This window comes from Neofelis nebulosa, chromosome 5, assembly GCF_028018385.1.
Source record: "Neofelis nebulosa isolate mNeoNeb1 chromosome 5, mNeoNeb1.pri, whole genome shotgun sequence".
NCBI classification, from domain to species: Eukaryota; Metazoa; Chordata; class Mammalia; order Carnivora; family Felidae; genus Neofelis; species Neofelis nebulosa.
The window spans coordinates 9,364,692-9,389,051 of record NC_080786.1 but is presented as its reverse complement, the minus strand read 5'-3'; the positions used below and the strand labels follow the sequence as shown (position 1 = coordinate 9,389,051).

The 24,360-nt window shown below is 40.6% G+C and overlaps 1 protein-coding gene across 6 annotated transcripts in view; it reads left to right on the top strand.

Moving 5' to 3' along the window:
- Nucleotides 1-24,360, top strand: part of ULK4 (unc-51 like kinase 4) — a 153,035-nt gene that overhangs the window by 46,333 nt on the left and 82,342 nt on the right. For all 6 annotated transcript variants that reach the window (XM_058729532.1, XM_058729529.1, XM_058729530.1 and 3 more), the window contains one exon: nt 12,554-12,632. In XM_058729532.1, the coding sequence (XP_058585515.1) occupies nt 12,554-12,632 (79 nt within the window). The remainder of the gene's footprint in view (nt 1-12,553; nt 12,633-24,360) is intronic.

Genomic DNA, 24,360 nt, shown 5'->3' with positions numbered 1-24,360 from the left:
TATTTCTGAGAGAGAGAGAGAGACAGTGTGAGTGGGGGAGGGGCAGAGAGAGAGAGAGGGAGGGAGGGAGGGGAAGACACAGAACCTGAAGCAGGCTCCAGGCTCTGAGCTGTCAGCACAGAGCTGGATGCAGGGCTCGACCCCACAAACTGTGAGATCATGACCTGAGCTGAAGTTGGACGCTTAACTGACTGAGCCACCCAGGTGCCCCTAGAAATTTTTATTTTAAAAAAAGTCCAGCTTATTAATTATTTCTTTCATGGACTGTGCTTTTTATGGTTGTATCTAAAAGGTCATTGCCGTACCTAAAGTTATGTAGGTTTTTTCCTGTGTTAGCTTATAGTAGTTTAAAATTTTTTTCTATTAAAGTTTTTTTTAATGTTTATTCTTGAGAGAAAGAGAGAGAGTGTGAGCCGGGGAGGGGCAGGGACCGGGAGATGCAGAATCCAAAGCAGGCTCCAGGCTCTGAGCGGTCAGCACCGAGCCCGACGCAGGACTCTCAAACCCACAGACTGCGAGATCATGACCTGAGCTGAAGTCGAATGCCCAACCGACTGAACCACCCAGACATCCCACGTCTAGTAGTTTTATACTTTGGCATTTTACACTAAGTTGATCTGTTTTGAATTTTTGTGAAGTGAATAAGATCTATGTCTAGATCTTTTTTTTTTTTTCATGTTGTGCAATTATGCTACCACCATTTGTTGAAAAGACCATCATTGCTCCATTGTACTGCCTTTGCTCCTTTGTCATAGATCCTTTGATTCTATTTATGTGAGTCTATTTCTTCTGTATTCTTTCATTGACCTTTTTGTTTATTCTTTTGTTAATACTACACTGTCTTGATTAACTGTAGCTTTATAGTGAATCTGGAAGTCAAGGGTTATCAGTCCTCCAACTTTGTTCTTCTAAAGTGTTGTGTGAGCTATTTTGGATCTTACGCCTCTCTGTATAAACCTTAGAATCAGTTTGTCAGTATCCACAAAATAACTTGCTGGGATTCTTTTTTATTTTTTATTGACATGAACATTTTATTACTAGTTGCACTTCCTTGAGTACATTCTCTTTTTGTTTTTTGTTTTTTCTGTTTCAGGAAGATAATTTAGTGGTTCATCACTTAAATATAACACCCAGTCCTCATCCCAACAAGTGCCCTCCTTAATGCATCACCCATTTGGCCCATCTCCAACCCACCACCCTTCCAACAATCCTCAGTTCTCTGTATTTAAGAGTCTCTTATAGTTTGCCTCCCTCTCTCTTTTTATCTCTTTTTTCCTTCTCTTCCCCTGTGTTCATCTGTTTTGTTGTTAAATTTCACATATGAGCGACAACCTAAGGTATTTACCATCTCTGACTTATTTTGCTTAGCATAATATACTCTGGTTCCATCCAAGTTATTGTGAATGGCAAGATTTCATTGTTTTTGATGGCCGAGTAATATTCTCTTGTATGTGTATACCATATCTTCTTTATCAATTCATCACTTGACGGACACTTGGGCTCTTTCCATACTTTGGCCGTTGTTGATAGCGCTGCTGTAAACATTGAGGTGAATGTGCCCCTTTGAATCAGCATTAAAAATTTTTTTAATGTCTTATTTATTTTTGAGACAGAGATAGGACATGAGTAGGGGAGAGGTAGGTAGTAGGAGAGGGGGACACGGAATCCGAAGCAGGCTCCAGGCTCTGAGCTGTCAGCACAGAGCCCGAGATGGGGCTCGATCCCATGAACTGTGAGATCATGACCTGAGCCGGAGTTGGATGCTTAACCAGCTGAGCCACCCAGGTGCACCCGAATCAGCATTTTTGTATCCTTTGAATAAACACCTAGTAGTGCAATTGCTGGGTCATAGGGTAGCTGTATTTTTAATTTTTTGAGGAAGCTCCATACTGTTTTCCAGAGTTACTGCACCAGTTTGCATTCCCACAAGCAGTGCTGAAAGGTTCCCCTTTGCATCCTCACCAACATCTGTTGTTGTCTGAGTTGTTAACTTGAGCCATTCTGATAGGTGTGAGGCGGTGTCTCATTGTGGTTTTGATTTGTATTTCCTTGATGCTGAGTGATGTTGAGTATCTTTTCATGTGTCTGTTAGCCATCTGGATGTCTTCTTTGGAAAAGCGTTTGTGTCTTTTGCCCATTTCTATACTGGGTTATTTGTTTTTCTGGTGTTGAGTTCGGTAAGTTCTTTATAGATTTTGTATACTAACCCTTTGTCTGATACGTCATTTGCAAATATTTTCTCCCATTCTGTTGCCCTTTAGTTTTGTTGATTGTTTCCTTTGGTGTGCAGAAGCTTTTTACCTTGATAAAAAATTCATTTTTGCTTTTGTTTCCTTTGCCTCAGGAGACATGTCAAATAAGACATTTCAAGTAAGAAGTTGCTGTGGCCAGGGTCAAGGAGGTGGTTGCCTGCTTTCTCCCCTAGGATTCTGATGGTTTTCTCTCTTACATTTAGGTCTTTCATCCGTTTTGAATTTATTTTTGTGTATGGTGTAAGAAAGGGGTCCAGATTCATTCTGTGGCATGTCGTTGTCCATTCTCCCAGCACCATTTGCCAAAGACACTGTCTTTATCCCATTGGATACTCTTTCCTGCTTTGTCGAAGATTAGTTGGCCATACATTTGTGGGTCCATCTGGGCTCTCTGTTCATAGATCTATGTGTGTCTGTTTTTGTGCCAGTACCATACTGTCTTGATAATCACAGCTTTGTAATACAGCTTGAAATCCAGAATTGTGATGCCTCCAGCTTTGATTTTCTTTTTCAACATTACTTTAGCTATTCGGGGTCTTTTCTGGTTCCATACAAATTTTAGAATTGTTCTAGTTGCGTGAAGAATGCTGGTGTTATTTCAATAGGGATTACATTGAATGTATAGATTGCTTTGTGTAGTATCGACATTTTCACAGTATTTCTTCTGACAGTTCGTGAGCACAGAATGTTTTTCCATTTCTTCGTGTCCTCTTCAATTTCTTTCATAAGCTTTCTATAGTTTTCAGCTTACAGATGTTTTACATCTTTGGTTAGATTTATTCCTAGGTATCTGATGGTTTTGGTGCATTTGTAAATGGGAATGATTCTTTGATTTCTCTTTCTGCTGCTTCATTAATGGTGTATAGAAATGCAACCAGGGGCGCCTGGGTGGCGCAGTCGGTTAAGCGTCCGACTTCAGCCAGGTCACGATCTCGCGGTCCGTGAGTTCGAGCCCCGCGTCAGGCTCTGGGCTGATGGCTCGGAGCCCGGAGCCTGTTTCCGATTCTGTGTCTCCCTCTCTCTCTGCCCCTCCCCCGTTCACGCTCTGTCTCTCTCTGTCCCAAAAATAAATAAAAAAACGTTGAAAAAAAAAAAAAAAGAAATGCAACCAATTTCTTTTTTGTTTTTTTAATTTTTTTTTCAACATTTATTTATTTTTGAGACAGAGAGAGACAGAGCATGAATGGGGGAGGGTCAGAGAGAGGGAGACACAGAATCCGAAACAGGCTCCGGGCTCTGAGCTGTCAGCACAGAGCCCGACGCGGGGCTCGAACTCACGGACCGTGAGATCATGACCTGAGCCAAAGTCGGCCGCTTAACCGACTGAGCCACCCAGGCGCCCCAGAAATGCAACCAATTTCTGTGTTCATTTTATGTCCTGTGACTTTGCTGAATTCACATATCAGTTCTAGTAGTTTTTTTGATGGAGTCTTTTGGGTTTTCCATGAGGAATATCATGGCATCTGCAGAGAGTGAAACTTTGACTTCTTCCTTGCCAATTTAGATGCCTTTTATTTCATTTTGTTGTCTGATTGCTGAGGGTAGGGCTGCCAATACTGTGTAGAATAACAGTGGTAAGAGTGGACATCCCTGTCGTGTTCCTAACCTCAGTGGGGAAAGCTCTTAGTTTTTCCCCAGTGAGGATATTAGTTGTGGGTCTTTTGTATATGGCCTTTATGATCTTGAGGTATGTTTCTTCTATTCCTACTTTCTTGAGGGTTTTTTATCAAAGGATGCTGTATTTTGTCATACACCTTTTCTGTATCTATTGAGAGGATCTCGTGGTTCTTATCCTTTCTTTCACTAATGTGTATCACATTGATTTGTGGACATTGAACCAGCCCTCCAGCCCAGGAATAAATTCCACTTGATCATGGTGAATAAATCCCACTTGGTCGTTCTTTTAGTGTATTGTTGGATCCTTTTGGCTAGTAGCTTTTTGAGGAGTTTTGCATCTACGTTCATCAGGGATATAGGCCTGTAGTTCTTTTTATTGGGGTCTGTCTGGTTTTGGCATCAAGGTAATGCTGGCCTCATAGAATGAGTTTGGAGGTTTTCCTTCCTTAACTTGGTAGGACTTTGGAAGTATATCGAATCTCGAGATCATGTTGGGAAGAACTCACATCGGGATAATATTGAGTCTTTTGATCCGTGAACATGTAATACCTTTCTATTCTTAGTTCTTGGATTTCATTAATCATAGTTTTGTACTTAATCATATAGATCTTGTACATACATTGTTAGATTCACAAGGATTTCATTTTTGGGTGTTGATGTAAATGGTATTGTGTTTTGTATTTCAAATACGTATTTTTTAACGTTTTTTATTTTATTTTTGAGAGACACAGAGACGGAGTGTGAGCTGGGGAGGGACAGAGGGAGAGGGAGACACAGAATCTGAAGCAGGCTGCAGGCTCTGAGCTATCAGCACAGAGCCCGATGCTGGGCTCGAACCCAAGAACCGTGAGATCATGACCTGAGCTGAAGTCGGCCGCTTAACTGACTGAGCCACCCAGGCACCCTGTTTTTTATTTCAAACTCCACTTGTTAATTGCTGGTATATAGGGAAGTGATTGACTTCTAGATGTTAACCTTGTATCCTGCACCTTGTCATAATCCGTAGTTCCTATAGTTTTTTTTTTTGTTTGTTTGTTTTTTTGGCTTGGGAGTGGGATGGGGGGGTCATCAGTTCTTTAAGATTTTCTATAGTCACATCTTATGTGAACAAAGAACTTTATTTCTTCCTTCTTAATCTGTCTACCTTTTATTTCTTGTCCTACTACATTAGCTAGAGCGTTTAGTATGACATTGAGGAATGGTGGTGAGAGGCAACAGCCTTGATTTTTAGTGGGAAAATCTTGAGTTTCCCAGATTTAAGTAGGATATTGACTCTAGGTTTTTTGAAGATAGTCTTTACCAAGTTGAAAAAATTCTCCCTCTATTTCTAGTTTACTGAAAGCTTTTTAACATAAACGGGTGTTAGATTTTTGTCAAATGCTTTTTCCTCATCTCTTAGATTCTGTGTTTTTTTTAGTTTGTAGATGTGATGACAATTGTTTTTTGAAAACCCGATGTTAAGTGGTTTTTAGCATATTCACAAAGTTGTGTGACCACACCACTATCTAATTTCAGAATATTTTCATCACCCAGTGAAACCCCATGTCCATTGCCCCTTTTCCCTTGGTCCCTGCAAACCACTAATCTACTTTCTGTCTGTAGCTTTACTCATTCCAAATATTTTGTATAAGTGAAATGCACAAAATGTGATGTGTGTGTGTCTGTCCTCTTTCACTTAGCATATGGTTTGTCAGTACTTCATTTCTTTCAGCGTTAGAGAGAGAGAGAGAGAGAGAGAGAGAGAGGCAGAGGCAGTGAGAAGGAGACACAGAATCCAAAGCAGGCTCCAGGCTCTGAGCTGTCAGCACAGAGTCAGATGCGGGGCTTGAACCATGAACCATGAAATCATGACCTGAAGCAAAGTTGAGCGCTTAACTGACTGAGCCACCCAGGTGCCCCTGTACTTCAGTTTTTTTTTTTTTTTTTTCTTTTAACATTTATTCATTTATGAGAGAGAGAGAGCACGCACGCTGGAGCGAGGGAGGGGCAGAGAGAGAGGGAGACAGAATCCAAAGCCAGTTCTGGGCTCTGTGCTGACAGCTCAGAGCCCACATGTGGGGCTCCAAAGTCGGACGCTTAACTGACTGAGCCGCCTGAGCGCCCACTACATCAGTCTTTCTATGACTGGATAGTATTCCATTGTACAGATAATACAACATCTTGATTATCCATTCTTTTTTTTTTTTTTTTTTAAATTTTTTTTTCCAACGTTTTTTATTTATTTTTGGGACAGAGAGAGACAGAGCATGAACGGGGGAGGGGCAGAGAGAGAGGGAGACACAGAATCGGAAACAGGCTCCAGGCTCCGAGCCATCGGCCCAGAGCCTGACGCGGGGCTCGAACTCACGGACCGCGAGATCGTGACCTGGCTGAAGTCGGACGCTTAACCGACTGCGCCACCCAGGCGCCCCATTGATTATCCATTCTTGATGAACACTTAGGTTGTTTCCAAATTTGGCTGTTGAGGATGATGCTGCTGTGAACATTTTCACACAAGGTTTTATGTGGACATTTTTTTTTTCCACATCTCTTGGATGTATACCTAGTAGTGGAATTGTTGGGTCCTGTGGTAATTCTTCAGGCTTTTGAAGAACTTCCAGACTCTTTCGGTGTTCTTCCTTGGTTTTGTCTTTGAGTTTTCAAGTTTGATGTTTATCCCTGCTCATCTTATTCTGGAGAATCTCTATTGTATTTCAACACTCATACTACATTTTGGTTTTCACTTTCATGTTCTGGTTGACCCTTTTCTCTAACTGCTTGTATTTGGCCTATTTGTGTACTTTTGAATTTGAGGATAAATTGTAGGATTATAAAAATTCTGTTTTGGAACAGAATATAGGGTTAAGTATAATAACAAATATTCAGGGTTAAACATTAGGATTATACAAGTTAGATTCTTATCTCCTCGGCCTGTAGGTCGGGTCTTATTTTTCATCACGGTCTTGCTTTTTAATGTTGCTCGTTCCTCAGATCCTTAGTGGTCTTCGGGACTGAGTTTGTTGTACGAGTAAATGGTTAAACTGATCGGGATAGAAGTTGGCGATACCAGTTTTCTCTGTGCTTCTCTAAGTCTGTTTCTCCAGCAACTTTTTTTTTTTCTCCCGATTTTTATTTAAATTCTAGCTAGTTAACATAGAGTGTAATACTGGTCTCAGGAGTAGAATTTGGCAGTTCCGCATTTATGTATAACGCTCCATGCCCATCATCAGTGCCCTCCTTGATACCCACCCTTGATTTAGCCCCCCTGCCAACCTGTCTCCCCCCATCAGCCCTCAGTTTCTTCTCTGTAGTCAAGAGTCTCTTCTGGTTTGCTTCCCTCTTTCTTTCCTTCCTTCCTGTATGTTCATCTGTTTTTTAAACTCCATGTATGAGTGAAATCATATGGTATTTGTCTTTGACCGACTTATTTCGCTTAGCGTGATACACTCTCACTTCATCCACATTGTTGCACATGGCAACATTTCATTCTTTTTGATGGCTGTGTAATCTTCCATTGTGCATATATACCACTTCTGTACCCAATCATCAGTTGTTAGGCATTTGGGCTCTTTCCCTAGTTTGCATATTGTTGATAATGCTGCTATAGACGTTAGGGTGCGTGTGCCCCTTCGGATCTGTATTCTCGTATCCTTTGGGCAAATATCTAGTAGTGGAATTGGCAGCAGCTTCTTTAAAGGGAGAGCTGACACGTGAGTGGTGATGCCCGTTGACTGATGGACTTGTATGTTGGGAGCCCAGCTGGCTGGAGAGCAGGCAGGCAAGCCGTGGGCCTCTTGAGGAGTTGCGAGGATGGATTTTTCTTGGGGACGGAGCTGGCTTTTCTGCATTAACCCCCTTTTCTGCTCTACTATCTGGTGTAGAGGACAGCGGTCTCTGGTCCCCATATCTACATCTGTTTCCACCTCAGGGTAGATTGCTTTACCGTCGGAATAATATTCCATTTTTGTCCTGGAGACCAGGGCTTCAGGGTTTATTCTGTGTTACCAAGGAGGGAGATGGGAAGGCAGCAGGACCTGGTTGGCTCACTCGTTCATTGTGCAGGTGTGCAATCTGGCTGTCCGGTGGCTCGTCCTTGTCTTCTCTTTCAGTTGACTCAGTCTCTGGGGCTTCCTTGGGAAGATCTGTCTTTATCTGTGGTTCTTAGGGAGTTCTTCTATTCATCTTCTGTCAATATGATTTCATCTGTGCTCGTCACCTGGGATTTCCTTGTACGTTTTGGTCCACTTTCAGTCCTTCTTTCTGTTTACAGAAGATTTAATTATAAATTTTTAAAAACATTGTTTATTTTTGAGAGAGACAGGGAGAGGGAGGCACAGAGGAGAGGGAGACACAGAACATGAAGCAGGTTCCAGGCTCTGAGCTGTCAGCACAGAGCCTGATGCGGGGCCTGAACTCATGGACCGTGACATCATGACCGGAGCTGAAGTTGGATGCCCAAGTGACTGAGCCACCCAGGCACTGCTGGTTATCATTTAATTATAAATTTGGTTTTCATTTATCTGACCCTTGAGAGAACAGAAAGGTGAGTGTCAGTGTCCAGTCTGCTACATAAAGCAGCAAAATGTCTCCTTAGTTTCACTTTTACTTCTGTCGATTATTATTATGAATGATCGGTGTTTTCAATTTTCATTTGACACATCAGACACAGAAGTGCTTCTGAGTTTACGAGTATTTAGGTTTTTTTGCTTTATATTTCTTGTTGCACTTTTATAACATAGTATGTTCTGTATAATTTCTGCCTTGGGGGAGTCTGTGGATTTATCTTTGTGGTCTAATATAAAATTATTCTTAAAAATGTTATTAATGTGTCGTGGTAATAATAGCTAACCCACACAGCACATATTACATGTCAGACGACATGGTAATTTCTTGGCAAGGATTATCTCTTTTGATTCTCTGAGCACCTTGATTAGGTACATATTGTAGTCAGTCCATCAAAGTAACCAGGGACATGAAGGATGAGTCAGTAACCCAAGGAACTGTCCTCCCTTCTTCATCATGGTGGGGTCAAGGCTAGGCCCAGAACATTTAACTTCAGGGTGATAAACACCACCCTATACTGCTTCTCATTGTATAAGTTTGGTCACTGTTGGTAGATTGTAGTAAGTTTGGTATATACATTTGTTACTTTGACCTTCATAGTTTTATTATGGATGCTTGTATGTATGTATGTATTCATGTGGCCTTCTTGCTGTGCTTGGAAGAGAAGCAGGTTGAATTTCCCCACTATTCTTGGGTTAACTTTTAATTCTTTGTTACATGGTGTATAACGATGCCCTTTGTAGGTTGTACTGCTTTTTCTTACAAGGGATCTTTTTTTTTTTTTTTTTTTTTTTTTTTTTACAAGGGATGATGTTAGCCTTAATTTTTTTTCTTTTTGAGATTTATGTTGGAAACCCTGTTTCACTTTTGTTTACCATGTACAGTCCTATATTTATCCACTCCTTTTCCACTAACATCTTTAGTTATCTTTGTTGATGTCACTGTCCTGTTCATTCAGCAAACGTTTATTGGGGCCTACTTGATGCGAGGTGTACTGTCTTCGGGCTTGTGGGGTTGGGCAAGACAAAGTCTTGCATTTGTGGACCTTCTAGGCTGGTAGGGGACACAGATAATGAACAAGTAAACCCAAGAAGGAACTGGAGCATTTTGGATCTGCTCTAATGTGGTAACAACTAGCTGTATGTGGTTATTAAAGTTTACATTTAAAAGTAATTTAAAATTTTTTTTTACTTGTACCAGCCATATTTTAAGTGCTCACTAGTCACATGTATGTGATGGATACTGTATTGAACAGTGTGGATAGGAAACGTGCCTGTCACTGCAGAAAGGTTATTGGTCAGTGCGGATGCTGTCCTGAGTATGGGGACACTTGTGAGGTACAGGGTATTGGGACTCCAGGGGTGCCTGAAATGGTGATATTTAAACAAGGGGCTGATTATGTGAAGAAGCCAGTTTTTTGAGGGCATCATATGTAGATACAGCTGTATGTAAGTATTTGGTATAGACTAAGGAATGTTTTGTTACTTTAAATAGTTGATAGTTTAAAACTATAAGGGTTTTAAGATAGTCTGTTTTTTTCTTTTTCTGATAGAGTGGTTTCTGGTGAGATTGGTGGAAACATTTATTTAGCACATTGTAATACATTTTTCTTTTACTTGAATAAATCTTGTAGGCATTATTTAATTTTGTAGAATGAAAAAACAATTTAGTGTCTCATAAGTACTTTGGGCTTGTCTTTGAACTAAGATAAAGTAAGCTTTTGCTCTGCGTCCTCTAATTCATTAGTCAGTTTCTGATAATAAGCATTTGTGTTTTCATTGTAAAAAAAAATTCAGAAGTTAATCCATCTCTCCCTTGAAATTTTACACGTTTGGAAATTGAAGCATAATTGACTTGGCTTTGGTCACAAAATGGGTCGGTGGCAGATCACTGACTAGATGCTTTTCCTTGTAACTTCTGGTCCAATGTCCTACCAATTTTTTTTTTTTCTTCCAAATTGATCACTTTTAAAGTATAATTTAAGACAATCTCCTCAACACATGGTGTTGGGAAAACCGGATAGCTACATGGAAAAGAATGAAACTGGACCACTTTCTTACACCATACACAAAAATAAATTCAATATGGGTGAATGGTCTAAATGTGAGAACCGAAACCATCAAAATCCTAGAAGAGCGCACAGGCAGTGATGTCTCTGACGTCGGGGAAAGCATCATTTTTCTAGATCTGTCTCCTGAGGCAAGGGAAACAGAAGCAAAAATAAACTGTTGGGACTACATCAAAATAAAAGGCAGCCTGTGGAATGGATAGAAGATATTTGCAAATGACATATCAGTATCCAAAATATATAAAGAACTTCTACAACTCAACACCCAGAAAACAAATAATCCAATTATTTGTGGGCAGAAGACATGAACAGACATTGCTCCAGAGAAGACATCCACATGGCCAACAGACCTATGAAAAGATGCTCAACATCACTCATCATCAGGGAAATGCAAATCAAAACTATGAGATATCAACTCACACCTATCAGAATGGCTTAAAATAAAAAACACAAGAAACAACAGGTATTGACGAGGATGTGGAGAAAAAGGAACCGCTGTACACTGTTGGGAATGCAAACTGGTGCAGCCACTGTGGAAAACAGTATGGAGGTTCCTCAAAAATTAAAAATAGGACTACCCCACGATCCAGTAATCACACTAGTGGGTATTTATGCAAAGAATAACACTAATTCAGAGGGATACGCGCACCCCTATGTTCATAGCAGCATTATTTGCAATAGCTGAATTATGGAGGCAGCCCAAGTGTCCATACATAGGCGGATGGGTAAAAAAGATGTGGTATATATTCACAATGGCATATGACTCAGCCATAAAAAGAATGAAGTCTTGCCATTTGCAACAGCATGGATGGAGCTAGAGTATAATGCTAGGGAAATAAGCCAGAGAAAGGTAAATATCACATGATTTCACTTATATGTAGAATTTTAAGAAACAAATGAGCAAAGAAAAAAGACAAACCAAGAAACATATTCTTAAACTGTAGAGAACAAATTGATGGTTAGTTGAGTGGGGAGTTGGGTGGGGAGATGGGTGAAATAGTGGATGGGGATTAGGGAGTGCACTTGTCATGATGGGCACTGGGTGATTTATGGAATTGTGGAGTCACTGTTGTGTACCTGAAACTTCCATAACGTTGACTAAGGAATTAAAATTTAAAAAACAGTATACTCTTTTTATTTAGAGGCAGAATACTAATCATACAAATAACCTAGGACTTTTTCAGTTTGTATATGGTTAAGAGATGTGAATGGCTAATTCAAGAAGTGTTGAAATCTGTTAGAATTATGTCTGTATGTTAGAGTTCTGACAACATGAACACTTTCCTATGGTTCTTCTCTCAGTGTGATTTGTTTCCCTCCTGGGTCCTGTGTAGCTTAAGAACCAGAAAAGCAGAGGTTCTCTGGCTGACATGAACACTGATTAGCCCAGAGAATGTGCAAAAGCATCAATAATATGGTTCTCAAAAAAAAAAAAAAAAAAAAGGAAAAAGAATATGGTTCTTATCAACTCACACATTCAACCATTTTTTTGAATTAAAAAAAATCTTATGACTAATTTTCTCCATGAAATAAAATTTCCCACCTGAAAATGATATTTAATAATTTATCACCTTATTTTCTGTTGGATAACGAAACAGAAACTTCACTAAAACTAGTAGTTTTTGGAACAATATTTATAAGATCCATGATTATAAAAATTACTGTAAAAGTGGATATATAAATGTTTAACTGTTCTGATATTTTATCTCTTATGTCTACAATCATTGGCCTAACAAGTAGAACATAACCTTCAGCCAAATACTGCTCTACTCAGAAATAAAATGGTTAATTACATTTTCCTTCTCCTCTCTGGTTAAGGGCTTTCAAAATTTTTATTTTGCATTTTCTATTAAAGCACAACTTGTTCAGCTTTAGTCACATCACGACCGGTTCTGCAGAGGGCGTTGCTGTTCATGTCTCCTGTATGTGAGCATGCGTTTCTTGGGGCCATATTCATGGCGGAGTACATGCCTACCCCAGCACATCCCATTTTTATTTTATGTTAGTGCTCATAATTGTGTGATGTTACTTGGTTTCCTAGTTCTCCTCAGACCTTATTTTTCTCCATTTACAGACGGGCCAAGGTTGCTCGGGTGATTGGTTTACTGGCCTCACACACAACTGAGCTCCAGGAAAATACACCTGTTACTGAGGTAATTCTCTTTTATTACTGAAATGTTATGAATGGCAAAAAAAAAAAAAACAAAAAACAAACAAAAAAAAAAACATTTCTGATTTTGTGATTTAGAACACGCAACTTTCGTTGACTTTCACGTAAGTTTTTCTTTGTGGGGTTGTGGCATTCGTAAAATAGGCTCAGTAGGCTCTTAGGCTTAAACACAGCCACACATTTGCAACCTGTTCTGTTATTAAAGGTGATATGGCAGAGTTAAAATGCTTATAGGCTCTCTTCATTACTGTTTCAGTAATTTTTGGATAAGGTTTATTTCATTGCTAGTTTCCTCGTAGTCTCTCTAACATCTTATTATACCTAATTTATTTCCTAGTGAAGCACAGCTCGTAATTCAGATTAAACTCCTTTTTACCCTGAAGTTAGTATTTTCATCCTCATCAGTTGTCAGTTGTTTCTGACTGTGACCCCAGTATTTAATGGACGTGCATGCTTGGAAGATATTTTGAAGCGTACACCATTTCTTTCGATTACTGATACTGGGAAGCATCTCTTAATCAGTAAATTCAAGTCCCACTAAGTGAAATCTGTTGCACTGCCTTTTTGAGTGTCCATTTCCCCTTGGATTGGGGAGTGTCAAGAGTTGAAATAGGTGAAAAGAACCAAGGCTTTTAGGGGCAAGGTTAAGAACTCCTGAAGGAAAGAGAAAGTGTGAAGGAGAGGGGATTTTGTAGAGCCAGAACCTGGTGGTGTGGTATTTGAGACTTTAAGAGGAATTGTTTAGCCAAGTATTGTCCAATAGAACTTCCTGTAGCGATGAAAAATGTTCTGTACCTGTGCTGTCTGGTACCTCAGCCAGTTGCTGGGATGGCATCCCACTTAGCCCTCTTCTGAGTAGATACGAATGGACGGTTCATTTAAGGTCACTGGATTTCCTTTGCTTCAATTCCATCCCCATTTTCTGCAAATTGTGAGATCTCTGAGCTACTAAAGGAAATGGTACTAAGTCTAACCTTTTTTCTTATTTTCTGGGACCAGTGTGACTCCTGATGGTACCCACCTTGGTTATCAGAGAGGAATAAACTAGACTTTTAATCTAAAATACCAAGCAGCTAGGGCAGTATCACTCATCACAGAGGCTTAGTAGCTCAAAAGTTGGAGGGTGGCTTCTCATGACTCAGAACAAGGGTTTCCAATGAAATAGAGTGGCTGTAGGAGTTCAAAGAGAAGTTAAAGAAAAATTCTAAGACCTATTCGTGACATTCTAGAAGACTGGGTAATCAAAATTGGCAGTCAGTGCTCAGGAGCAGCGTGCCATGAAGAGTGAGCCCTGAAGATATAAAATATGACTGTCATATAGGTGCTGTAATAAGTAGGATGAGTATCTTAGAAGTGGAGTGAGTGGATTTGAAGATCAGGGAGGCGCCTGGGTGGCTCAGTCAAGGAAGTGTCCAACTCTTGGTTTTGGCTCAGGTCATGATCTTATGGTTCGTGAGTACGAGCCCTGCGTCAGGCTCCTCGCTGACAGTGCAGAGCCTGTTTAGGATTCTCTTGCTCTCCCTTTCTCTCTGCCCCTCCTCCACTTGCTCTGTTTCTCTCTCAAAAATAAACAAACTCTGAAGATCAGCTGGAAGAATTCTCTTAGGATTCAGAAGAAAAAAAGAAAGGTTAAAAAATTATGAACTTAAAGCATGAAAGATAGTTCTGGAAGATCTGGTCTGTCCAGTATGGCAGGCACTTTGAAAAAGTGCCTTTGAAAAGCAGGTGGTCTGGGGGCACCTGGGTGGCTCAGTCGGTTAAAACCAGTGTCTGACTTCAGCTTAGGTCATGACTCACGGTTTGTGGGTTCGAGCCCCATATCGTGCTCTGCGCGGACAGCTCAGAGCCTGGAGCCTGCCTCAGATTCTGTGTCTCCCTTTCTCTCTGCCTCTCCTGCTCTCACTGTTGACACACACACACACACACATACACACACACACACACACACACACTCTCACACTCACACTCTCTCTCTCTCAAAAATAAATAAACATTAAAAAAAATAAAAAAAAGTAATCTGAATTGAGATGAACTTCAAGTAGAGAACACATACCAGATGTTGAAGACTCCATATGAAAAAAGAAAAAAGCATCTCACCTGTACATTTTTTATAGACTACATTTTCAAATGACTGAATATTATTTGGATAAAAATATTATTTGGTTATTTTTGATAATGTATTTTTATGCAGATAATATTTTTGGATACATTTGGATGGATAAATTATTATAGTTAATTTCACTTTTTTCTTTTTTGATATGGCTCCTAGAAAATTTTAAATCACCTCTGTGGCTTGAATTGTATTCCTGTTGGACAGCACTTGTCAAAGATAAACATAATGGGATTACCAGAAGAAGAGATCAAAGCAAACATTCATGAAAGAAATAATAGAAGAAAATTTCACCCTGAGCTGAAAAAAGACTCAATCTTTAGATGAAAGGTTTCACCAAATGTCAGGCAAGATACTGAAAAAAGACCCATAATTAGGCCTATCCTGGTGAAATTTGTAATTATAAAGAGTAAAAGAAAACCAAAACTCAGGTTGTAAACAAAAGCGAATTAGACTTGCATATAATTTATTTGTAACACTGTTTCAGCTGAAGATCGCAGTGGAATTAGACCAACACTAAGAAAGCGGTAGAAAAAGAACAACACTTACGGGATCGTGTGACCTTAAATTTCTCAGTACAGCCATCCTATTGTTTGATTTTTGAGGACAAAAGACTTTTTCAGAAATTCAGAGACTCCATCTTAATTTCACCCACATTTCTAAAAAATTGTACTCGAGCAAGCTGCTTGAGTAGCTGTCTGAAAACAAATCTTAAGGTAACAGAAAGAAGCAGCAAATATAGACAGGGACTCCATTAGCATCTAAGTCCAAATAGTAGCTGTTAATGTTGTGACATGTGACCTGGAGAGAATGGATTCTTCAGAAAGAATATATATATATATTGAATATATATTGAATATTGAATATATATATATATATTCAATAATGTTAAAAAATGAATAGTAGTATGGAAGTAAATTCTACATTGCTTTAGAAGATCTGGAAGGGTAGAGGAGAAGGGAATAGGAAAGAAAAAGGCAAATTCGTTGTTCTTTTACTATTTGAACATTTATTGAGTGTCTGCTATGGGTGTGGTAGTGTGTTATGTGCAGGAAGACCATTATTCCAGGCACGTTCTTCTAGAAGAAATTCAGCTACTATTTTCTATTTATTTTGTATTGATTCATTTTAACTATAAATATTTACTATATAAATACTATTTTGTATTTATTTATTTTAGAGAGCATGAGTGGGGAAGGACAGAGAGGGCGAGAGAATCCCAAGCAGGCTCCTCACTGCCAGCACATTGCCCAGCACGGGACTCGATCTAAAGAATTATGAGATCATGACTTAAGCTGAAACCAAGAGTCGGACGCTTAACCGACTGAGCCACCCAGCAGCGGAAAAGCTAGAGGAGGATAGTAGGGTCTGGGAAGGATGAGGTGGTGGCGGCACTATTTCAGATGGGTTGGCCAGAGAAAGCCTGGGGTAGGAACATCCAGGAAGAGACCTGAAGGGTTTGAGGGAGCACGTCCCTCGGCTGGGTGAGCCGCAGGTGCAAAGGACTGGAGATCAGAGGAGCGGTTGGCATGTTTCGAGGAACAGCATGGAGGTGATGTAGCTGGAACTGAGCAAGAGGAAGACTCCTGGCAGGAGATGGGGTTAGTGAAGTCGCCAGGGGCGAGGTCGTCCCAAGCCTTGTCGTAAGCCCTGCTCAGATTTGGGACTTGATTCTGAATGAGATGGGAAGCCACTGGAGGATTTGAGCAGAGAGCCTCCATGTAGCTTGTATCTGAAGAGAATCACTCTGTCTGTTACAAGGACAGGGGCAAGGTCGAATCAGAGAAAGCACTTTAAGAGCCTGTGCTATGTAGTAGTTCAGATGGTGATGGTGACTTGGATGGACTAGGTTCATAGTGGTAGATGCTGTAAAAAAAAAAAAAAAAAAATGATCTCAATCTGGATATGTGCTGTCTTTTGAGATTTCGAAATACTGAGGCATCAGAGAATTGCAAGTCAAAACCAACGTGAGATATCAAGACAGTCACCAGATTGGCAAAAATTAAAAAGCCTCAGTCCTAAATGTTGGCGAAAGTACTGAGCAGAAGGAGGGCTTCTGTGCTGCTGGTGGGGATGTAAATGGGCACAGCCACTCTGGAAGACTGCTGGGTGATCATCTTCAAGAACTGAGTACATCTCAGGGCACCTGGGTGGCTCAGTCAGTCAAGTGTCTCACTTCGGCTCAGGTCATGATCTCACAGCCCGTGGGTTTGAGCCCCACATCGATTTCTGTGCTGGTAGTTCAGAGCCTGGAGCCTGCTTGGGATTCTGTGTCTCCTCCTCTCTCTTCCCTTCCCTTGTTTGTGCTCTGTCTCTTTCTCTGAAAAAATAAAGATTAAAAAAAATTAAAAAAAAAAATTGAGCACATCTTTCCTCTGTAAGCCAGCATCTCCTCCTTTGTCACCCAGGGTACCAAATGACACACGAGAATGTGTATGACCGGCATGATTTGTAATAGCCCTAAATTTGAAATAATTCCCGTGTCTGTCAACAGTAGAACAAAGCGTGTCACCCTCACAGAGCGGAATACTAAATAGCGTTGTGAATAGTGAGCCACAGCATTGGGCGGCAAGCCTGAATGAATCTCCTAGGCATAGACAGTTGTCCTAGATATCAGTAGGATGTTTTCTGGGAAAGACCGATCTGTAGACTCAGAAACGTCCTGAGGGTGAGAAGGTTCTTGTTTAGAGGGTCAGTTCCCCCTTGGTTGTGGACACCCTGAAGGAGAGGTGTGTGTGTAGGTAGCCGTCATGGAAGGTGTGCAGGTGTGGGGGTGCCTTGGGGCAGAGTCTGGGAAGACCGGCTGGAGGCCAAGGCTAGTGCTGAGAGGTTGCCCATGCCCGGCTGGCATCTTTGTGCTCGGGGCTCCAGGTGGCCATGATTACAGGAAGTATGTTCTGCCATAGGAATTGCCGTCGGTCTGGGCAGAAGGCCTCTGCGGCAACCAGGGACCTGTCAGTCACCCTGGGCGATGTGCTCAGCTCACACCCTGGCCCCAGGCCCGTGGCCTGTGGCCTGTCCCCGCTGGCAGTTGCCGTCGGTGCTGTCACCGAGACCGTCAGATCGGGTGGTTCTTGAACGAGTTCTTGAACTTGTCTCTGTGTGGACTCAGGGTGTTCGTTGGCCAGCACGTTGGCCGGTCCCTCCTCAGGGACTGGAAACCTTGTGTCCCCCGACTCCTGGTGGCCGTCCCTTATCAGATACCATTGCATTCTTGATACTGCCTCCATTGACGGGAGGGGATGGGTGTTAGTTCCTGAGGTTCTCACGTCTTTCCTTGGTGTACTGTTCTTTTCTGGGGGCTGCTGATGTTTTATTAATTTGAAATGGACCTTGGGGAAGAGTATACTTACGAAAAAAATGTAATCGTGGGTCATGATATATGTGGGAAACTTCCTAGTTATGCATATTATGTTGTGAGCTAAGTTCTTCTGGATGAGACGTGCACAGAGTACCTTGGAATTGTGCCAGGTACTCCTGTATGCTGTTACTTAAACTTTTTCATTCTGTACTCGTTCCTGCTCTGAGCCGTTGGTTGTCACAATTGAAGCAGCCACTAGAGGGCACTCGAACACTAGAAACCAAGTTTTAGAAGTTTAAGAGTTTATCTCAGCCTCAAGAAGCTGGCTTAACGGGTATGCAACACGGTGTTTCATCTTTCCCTGTTTTTTCAGGTTCTTGCTGCAGGGCGTGTGGTTTTATTCCATTAGTGATTATTGCTGTTTGAGATGAATGCCATGGCAGCCTCTCCAGGAAAGTGCAGTCATTCCAGGGGGTTTGAGAGCCCCGTGGAGCCCATTGATGAAGCTTAGCTTCAGGACTCTTGAGACCAGGTTTCTGTAACACTCACAGTTGTGGGTGTTCCTGGTTTCACGAATAAAATTTTGGGTGTGAGATACTGACTTGGCTAGTAGGTTTACTACTGGTGGACCCCCCCCCCAAAAAAAAAAAAAAAAAAAAGAATTGTGGTTGAAGATCTTCTGGGCATTTAGAAAGTATAGAACCTCATTTTATAACCTAGTATTCTGCAGTGCCTGGCCAGCAGAGCAACGAGTGTCTGAGGCACCGAGTCAGCGCTGGAGGATTTAACAAGTCCTTGAAAGAATAGTAGGGAAGTATGGCAGTATCATTGGTTAGAGGGAAGATACGGAGAAATAGCTGCTTTACTATCCTTGTGGTGTAATGGAAGTCTCTTTCGTCTCGCGCTTTCACCGATGGCTACAGAGAAGAGCTGGTCGTGGTCTCTTGTGTGTATTTAGAAGTGTTTATTCCGTTCTTTTTCTTTTCTCCAGAGACAGGCAACTTCTTAAGCCTCTCCTTCTAGATGACACGCTTACCACCCCGTAATCATTGTGCTGCTTATGTGTAATATTTTTCAGGAAATATTCCTGGTATCGTGCATAGATTTAGTCTTAAGCATGCAGTGGATATGTTACGGAAAAAGTTGAATATAGAACCCTGAAATTTGGAACTGGAAGGAAAGTTAACAGCCTTTCTAGTTTGACCCCTTCATCAAACATTTTTATAGTGGAAACTTTGAGCATACATCAAAGTAGAGAGACTAGCATAAGGATTTACCGCTCACTTCCGATAATTATCAGCACTTGGCCAATGTTGTTTGTCATCTGTCTCTTCTCTCCCTCCCAGTCTCATTCCCTCTCCTTCCCCTCCCGTTTATGGTCATGTTTGTTTAAAAAAAAAATCCCAGATGTCATATTTAACTAAGTATTTCAGTATATATCTCTAACAGAAAAGGATTTTTAAAAATATTGTAATACCAGTATCACACCCAACCAAATCAAGTGGTTTTTAAAATTTTTTTCTTTTTTTTAATGTTTATTTCCAAAGGGGAGAGAGACAGCGTGAGTGGAGAAGGGGCAGAGAGAGAGAGAGAGACAGAGTGTGAGTGGAGGAGGGGCAGAGAGAGAGAGTGTGAGTGGAGGAGGGGCAGAGAGAGAGAGAGACAGAGCATGAGTGGAGGAGGGGCAGAGAGAGAGACAGAATCTGAAGCAGGCTCCAGGCTCTGAGCTGTCAGCACAGAGCCCCATGTGGGGCTCGAAGTCACAAACTGCAAGATCATAACCTGAGCAGAAGTCAGAGACATCTAGTATCCAGTCAATATTCAGATTGTTCTCTTTTTTCTCTCTCTTTTTTTTTGTTTTTGTTTGAAGTAGTGATTAGTAAAGTTTTATTGTGCACATACTAAGTTTGTGAACTGGGAACACTCAAAACACAGAATGAGGTTCAGAGGTATGCTCTTGTAAAGCAGCTTTTAGACTGGGAAGGCAGTGTGTGTGGATTCTTTAAAGTGCTTGGTGATAACGTTGGGGTCTTCTTAAAGGGAGTTGCTTAGTGGTTATCCTCCTATCAACTTGGGGGACTGTTTATGTTTCACCTCTGATACCCCGACGAATAAGCAAGAAGCGACCGAGGTGAGGTCATCCTTGCTGGTTTTGCAAGATGAGTTAAATGAAGCTTTGCTTATATGACTGACTGGTTTTGTCTGCTCAGGAAATTGTCAAGTCTGGTCTCCGTGTTGGATTTTAGCGATTCCCTCTTTTTTGTCGTGCTCTCAGCAGGCCAGAGAGTCCCGCATTCGCTGATTTCTGTTAGGAGTTGTCAGGCTGGAAAGCCACGTCGTCTCTGTCTTCATCACTTCTGTGGTTGTTGTTGATGTTCTCCCGTGTCCTGATGCTTAAGGATGCCATTTGGTGCTCATGTGGCTGTCAATAGGCATTTGAAACCCTGGAGAGCATGCAACCCACTAGGGAGGTTCATCTGATGGTTGTAAGGAGAACAGTAGCCAAGGACTGAAAAATCCCCCAGAGCGGGGATTCCTAGGAGCCAAGGCTTAATCAACAAAATGGGTCTGTGGGAGAGGTGTCACTTACTTGATGAAAAATTTTATCTGCTCTTTAGGATCCTTTAGATTTTGGGTCACAATTCCTGATTTGTCAACAATGGAAACAATATTTCACCAACTACAGGACTTGCAGCTCCTTGTTGGGCAGTCAGGGCCTCAAGGACTGTCCCATCTTGGTGTACCGTTGGAGATAAACCGTTTATTTAGCGTGTACTGCTTGAAGAACATTTAGGGTATCGTTGAAACCTTTTTCCAGTAATTGCAGAAAACCTAATAAGTGATTTTTTTTTTTCCTAATTCATTAACTCCTTGTTGAAGGAAGAGCATTCTGACAAATGTATGGAAACCAGAACTTTTTTGAATAATGGGATTTGAAAGCTTATGGGGATGCTCGCCTATGAGGACTCACTTGATGTACAAATGATCATAGCTTAGATCTGGCTGGCATCCAGGGATTCCTATTCAGTCATTTTAGCTTCAGGACATCCTAACATACAGTGTCCAGACCATTTGGATGGAAACCTTTGTATATCTTATTACCACAGAGAATGAATAACCCGCTATTACTAAGAAAGCCGGAATGTGGATCCCAGAACCCACAGGTCAGGGACAATGTGGACGTCATGATTACTCTTTGGTTTGTAGGCATCAGCACATGTCCATCTTGAATGGCTGTGGTTTACATGTGGATAGGAACAGAAAACATTCCTCTGCATTTGGTTTAGCTTGTAATGGGATTATGGAGGCATTCCATTGACCTACAGAGTTTTCATTGAACGTCATTTCCTGGACAGCGTAATCATAGGTATCATTGTCATTGTCTAATTTTAAATCTGTCATTATACATAGGAATCCAGTCTCCTTTATCTGAGTCCAACTAGAGGGTTTGATTACAGAGTGAGTTTGGAACATGCACCAAATCAGGCCTAGGACCATTAAGGTCCTTCATGCACAGGGACAGGTTATCAGCAATGAGGTTTATAGTGGTTATGGGTCATCTTTTGGGCTCTGGGGCTTCTGCTCAATCCCACATTAATTGCTCCTTGCTGTGAGTGGGGGCTGCAGAGTGGAGTTGTCCTGGCCTTTGGGGGTGGGAACCTTGTGCTGGTGGTGCCCTGAGTTTCGTGGTGCCTAGAGGACAGGCCCTCCTTTGTCTCCTGCAGCCACACTAGTTACTCCCAGGGAGCCATGGGATCAGAGCCACTCTCCAGATTTTCTTGACGGTCTCCTACATTCATTTTGTAACTTTTCATTGGTCGAGGGTTGAAATAGGGTCTTGCATTGCATTTAGATAATGTAGACTCTTAAGTCTTAATTTCAAACATTTCCCTACTGTTTTTTTTTTTTTTTTTACTATCATCCACTAAAGGCAAATTGTCATTTGTTTTAGCCAAAGCTGGAATAGTGGAAATCTTATTCCACCCTTTTGGTGTCATTTAACATGGTTCCTAATCACCTGCATTTCCTGTGAACTGCCATTTTGGATGTATAGCCTTGATTAGATTCAAGTTCAGTTTTATGAGAGGGCGATTGGAATTCCTCACACTTGGTTCTGTGTATTTCCTTTTGCCTCACAGGGAGAGGCAGGCAATGTCTGGCTGCCTCATCGTTGGTGATGTTAGGATTGCTCACTGGTTACAGGTTTTGTCAGCCTTGTTGCAGGGTTGCCCATCTCTCTTTTACTTCATAGTTCTTAGCATCCATTGATCGTTGGTTAAATGCCTTAGTCCTTTAGGGTTGCAAAAATGATGATTTTCACTTATTTACAGTCGGGAGTTTTTCTTAGAGGTGAACTTGCCCATATCAACTACATTATTGTCCTAAAATCTAGTTTGTTTAGCAAAGACAGGAGAAGTGATTGTTTCCTTTATAGGCTATTTTTCAGAACAATGAGTTGGTGCATTGGTAATCTTGATGTGGCCAATGAGATTTTCTTTGTATTATTAAGAACTATGGATTAATATATGTATGTTTATGTATTTCAGTCTTTTGCATTACTAGTCTTTTTGATGCTTTAATTGTAGTAAGTCCAACGGGAACCCTTTTGAGTTTGCTTCTTACTTTTCAACATGACTCTGCTATCTCTGATAAGTTGCCTGCATTCTGTCAACAAGATTTCACAGGCTTAGTTTGGGAATAACTAAGCCCTAGTTTTGACATCAGTTTTCTAAGGAACTTTGTTTAATTTTGGTTGGAAATGGTACTTAGAGAACAAAGTCTGGGTATGAGTGTTCTTTGCTACCTGGATTATCATTTCTTCTAGAACTTTCCAAGGGTTAGAATTAGGAAATACTATTTCTTAAAATGAAAAATAAGTCCATTCATACTTATCTTCCCAATTTCCAATTTAAATTTGAGTTTTTACCTCTTTAAAATTTTTATTTTTCTTTTAAGCTGAAAATCTTGGCTGCTAATGACATTAACATAATTATTTGCTTCAACCTATGGTTTAGAATAGTTTAAAAACAATACCAATCCAATATTGTTGCTAACAATAAAAATGAAGTACAGTTTAAAGTATTTTTGTAGCATTTTGTTTGGTTTTGTTTTTCGTTTTGGTCCTTGGGATATAATTCACTGGATGATGTATACAGCTAAAATACTGAGTTTCAGGTTGACTGAAATAATTCTTTGTTACCGACATGATATATAATCATATATTGTTTTCAATTTGTGTCACATATTTAGGGATTAGGGATTTAGGGATTACTTTGTGCTTGCTTGCTTGGTTTATAAATTATAATGCTTTTTATTTAATTGAAGAGTTACAGGTATACAGAAATATGTACAAAACGTATATATCATGCTCAGTAAATTGTCACAAAATGAAAACCCAGGAAACTCAGACTGGGTTAAGAAATAGAACATTACCAGAACAACAGGCGATTCCTTACACCCTTTACCAATCATTAGTCTCTCCCTTTGTTCTATGGGTGATTACTACCATAATATCTAATACTACGATTATTTTGTCTGCTTTTGAATTATATTTAAAGTATATCATGTGACATGTTTTCTTTGGTATCTAGCTTTTTTTGTTCCATATTATGTTTGGGGAATCCTTGTTTTAGGAACCTGTAGTTCATTTTCTTCAATTGGATATATCACACCACTGGAGGTGAACCTTTGGGTAGTTTTCCATATTTGGCTGTTATAAGTAATTCTTGGACACTCATTTTGATATAGTTGTGTGAACTTTATGTTGGGTAAACCTAGGAGTTAGAATTGCTTGTCATAGGGTATGCATATGTTCAACATTAGAGGATAGTCGAAATGATTTTCTTAAAAAGTTGTATAAAACGAAAATGAAAGAATTTCTAGTGTTCTGTATTCTCATTAATACGTGGTTTTCGCATAAAATCTCATTAAATAAGGCCCTACCAGGTTTTTATTTTTAGCGTGAATGAGTGTTGAATTTGATTATAGGACATCGATAGAGGTGATGGCATAGTTTTTCTGTCTCTATTAACAGGAATTATTGGCATTCCTAAAATTAAACCACCTTTGTGTTTTTAGATGAAACTCCACTTGGCTTGTGGAGTTTTTGTTTTTACAATCCGCTGTTGGTTTTAAGGGGGGGAGGGTGTGCTAATATTTCTTACAGATTTGTCGTCCCGTTTTTATCCCCCATGGCTTTGAATTCTTGAAGAATCCAAGCTACTTGTCTTGTAGAATGTTCTACATTCTGGATTCATCTGTCTGTTTTTTCTGGGTCATCTAGTCCCTAAAGTTCCTATA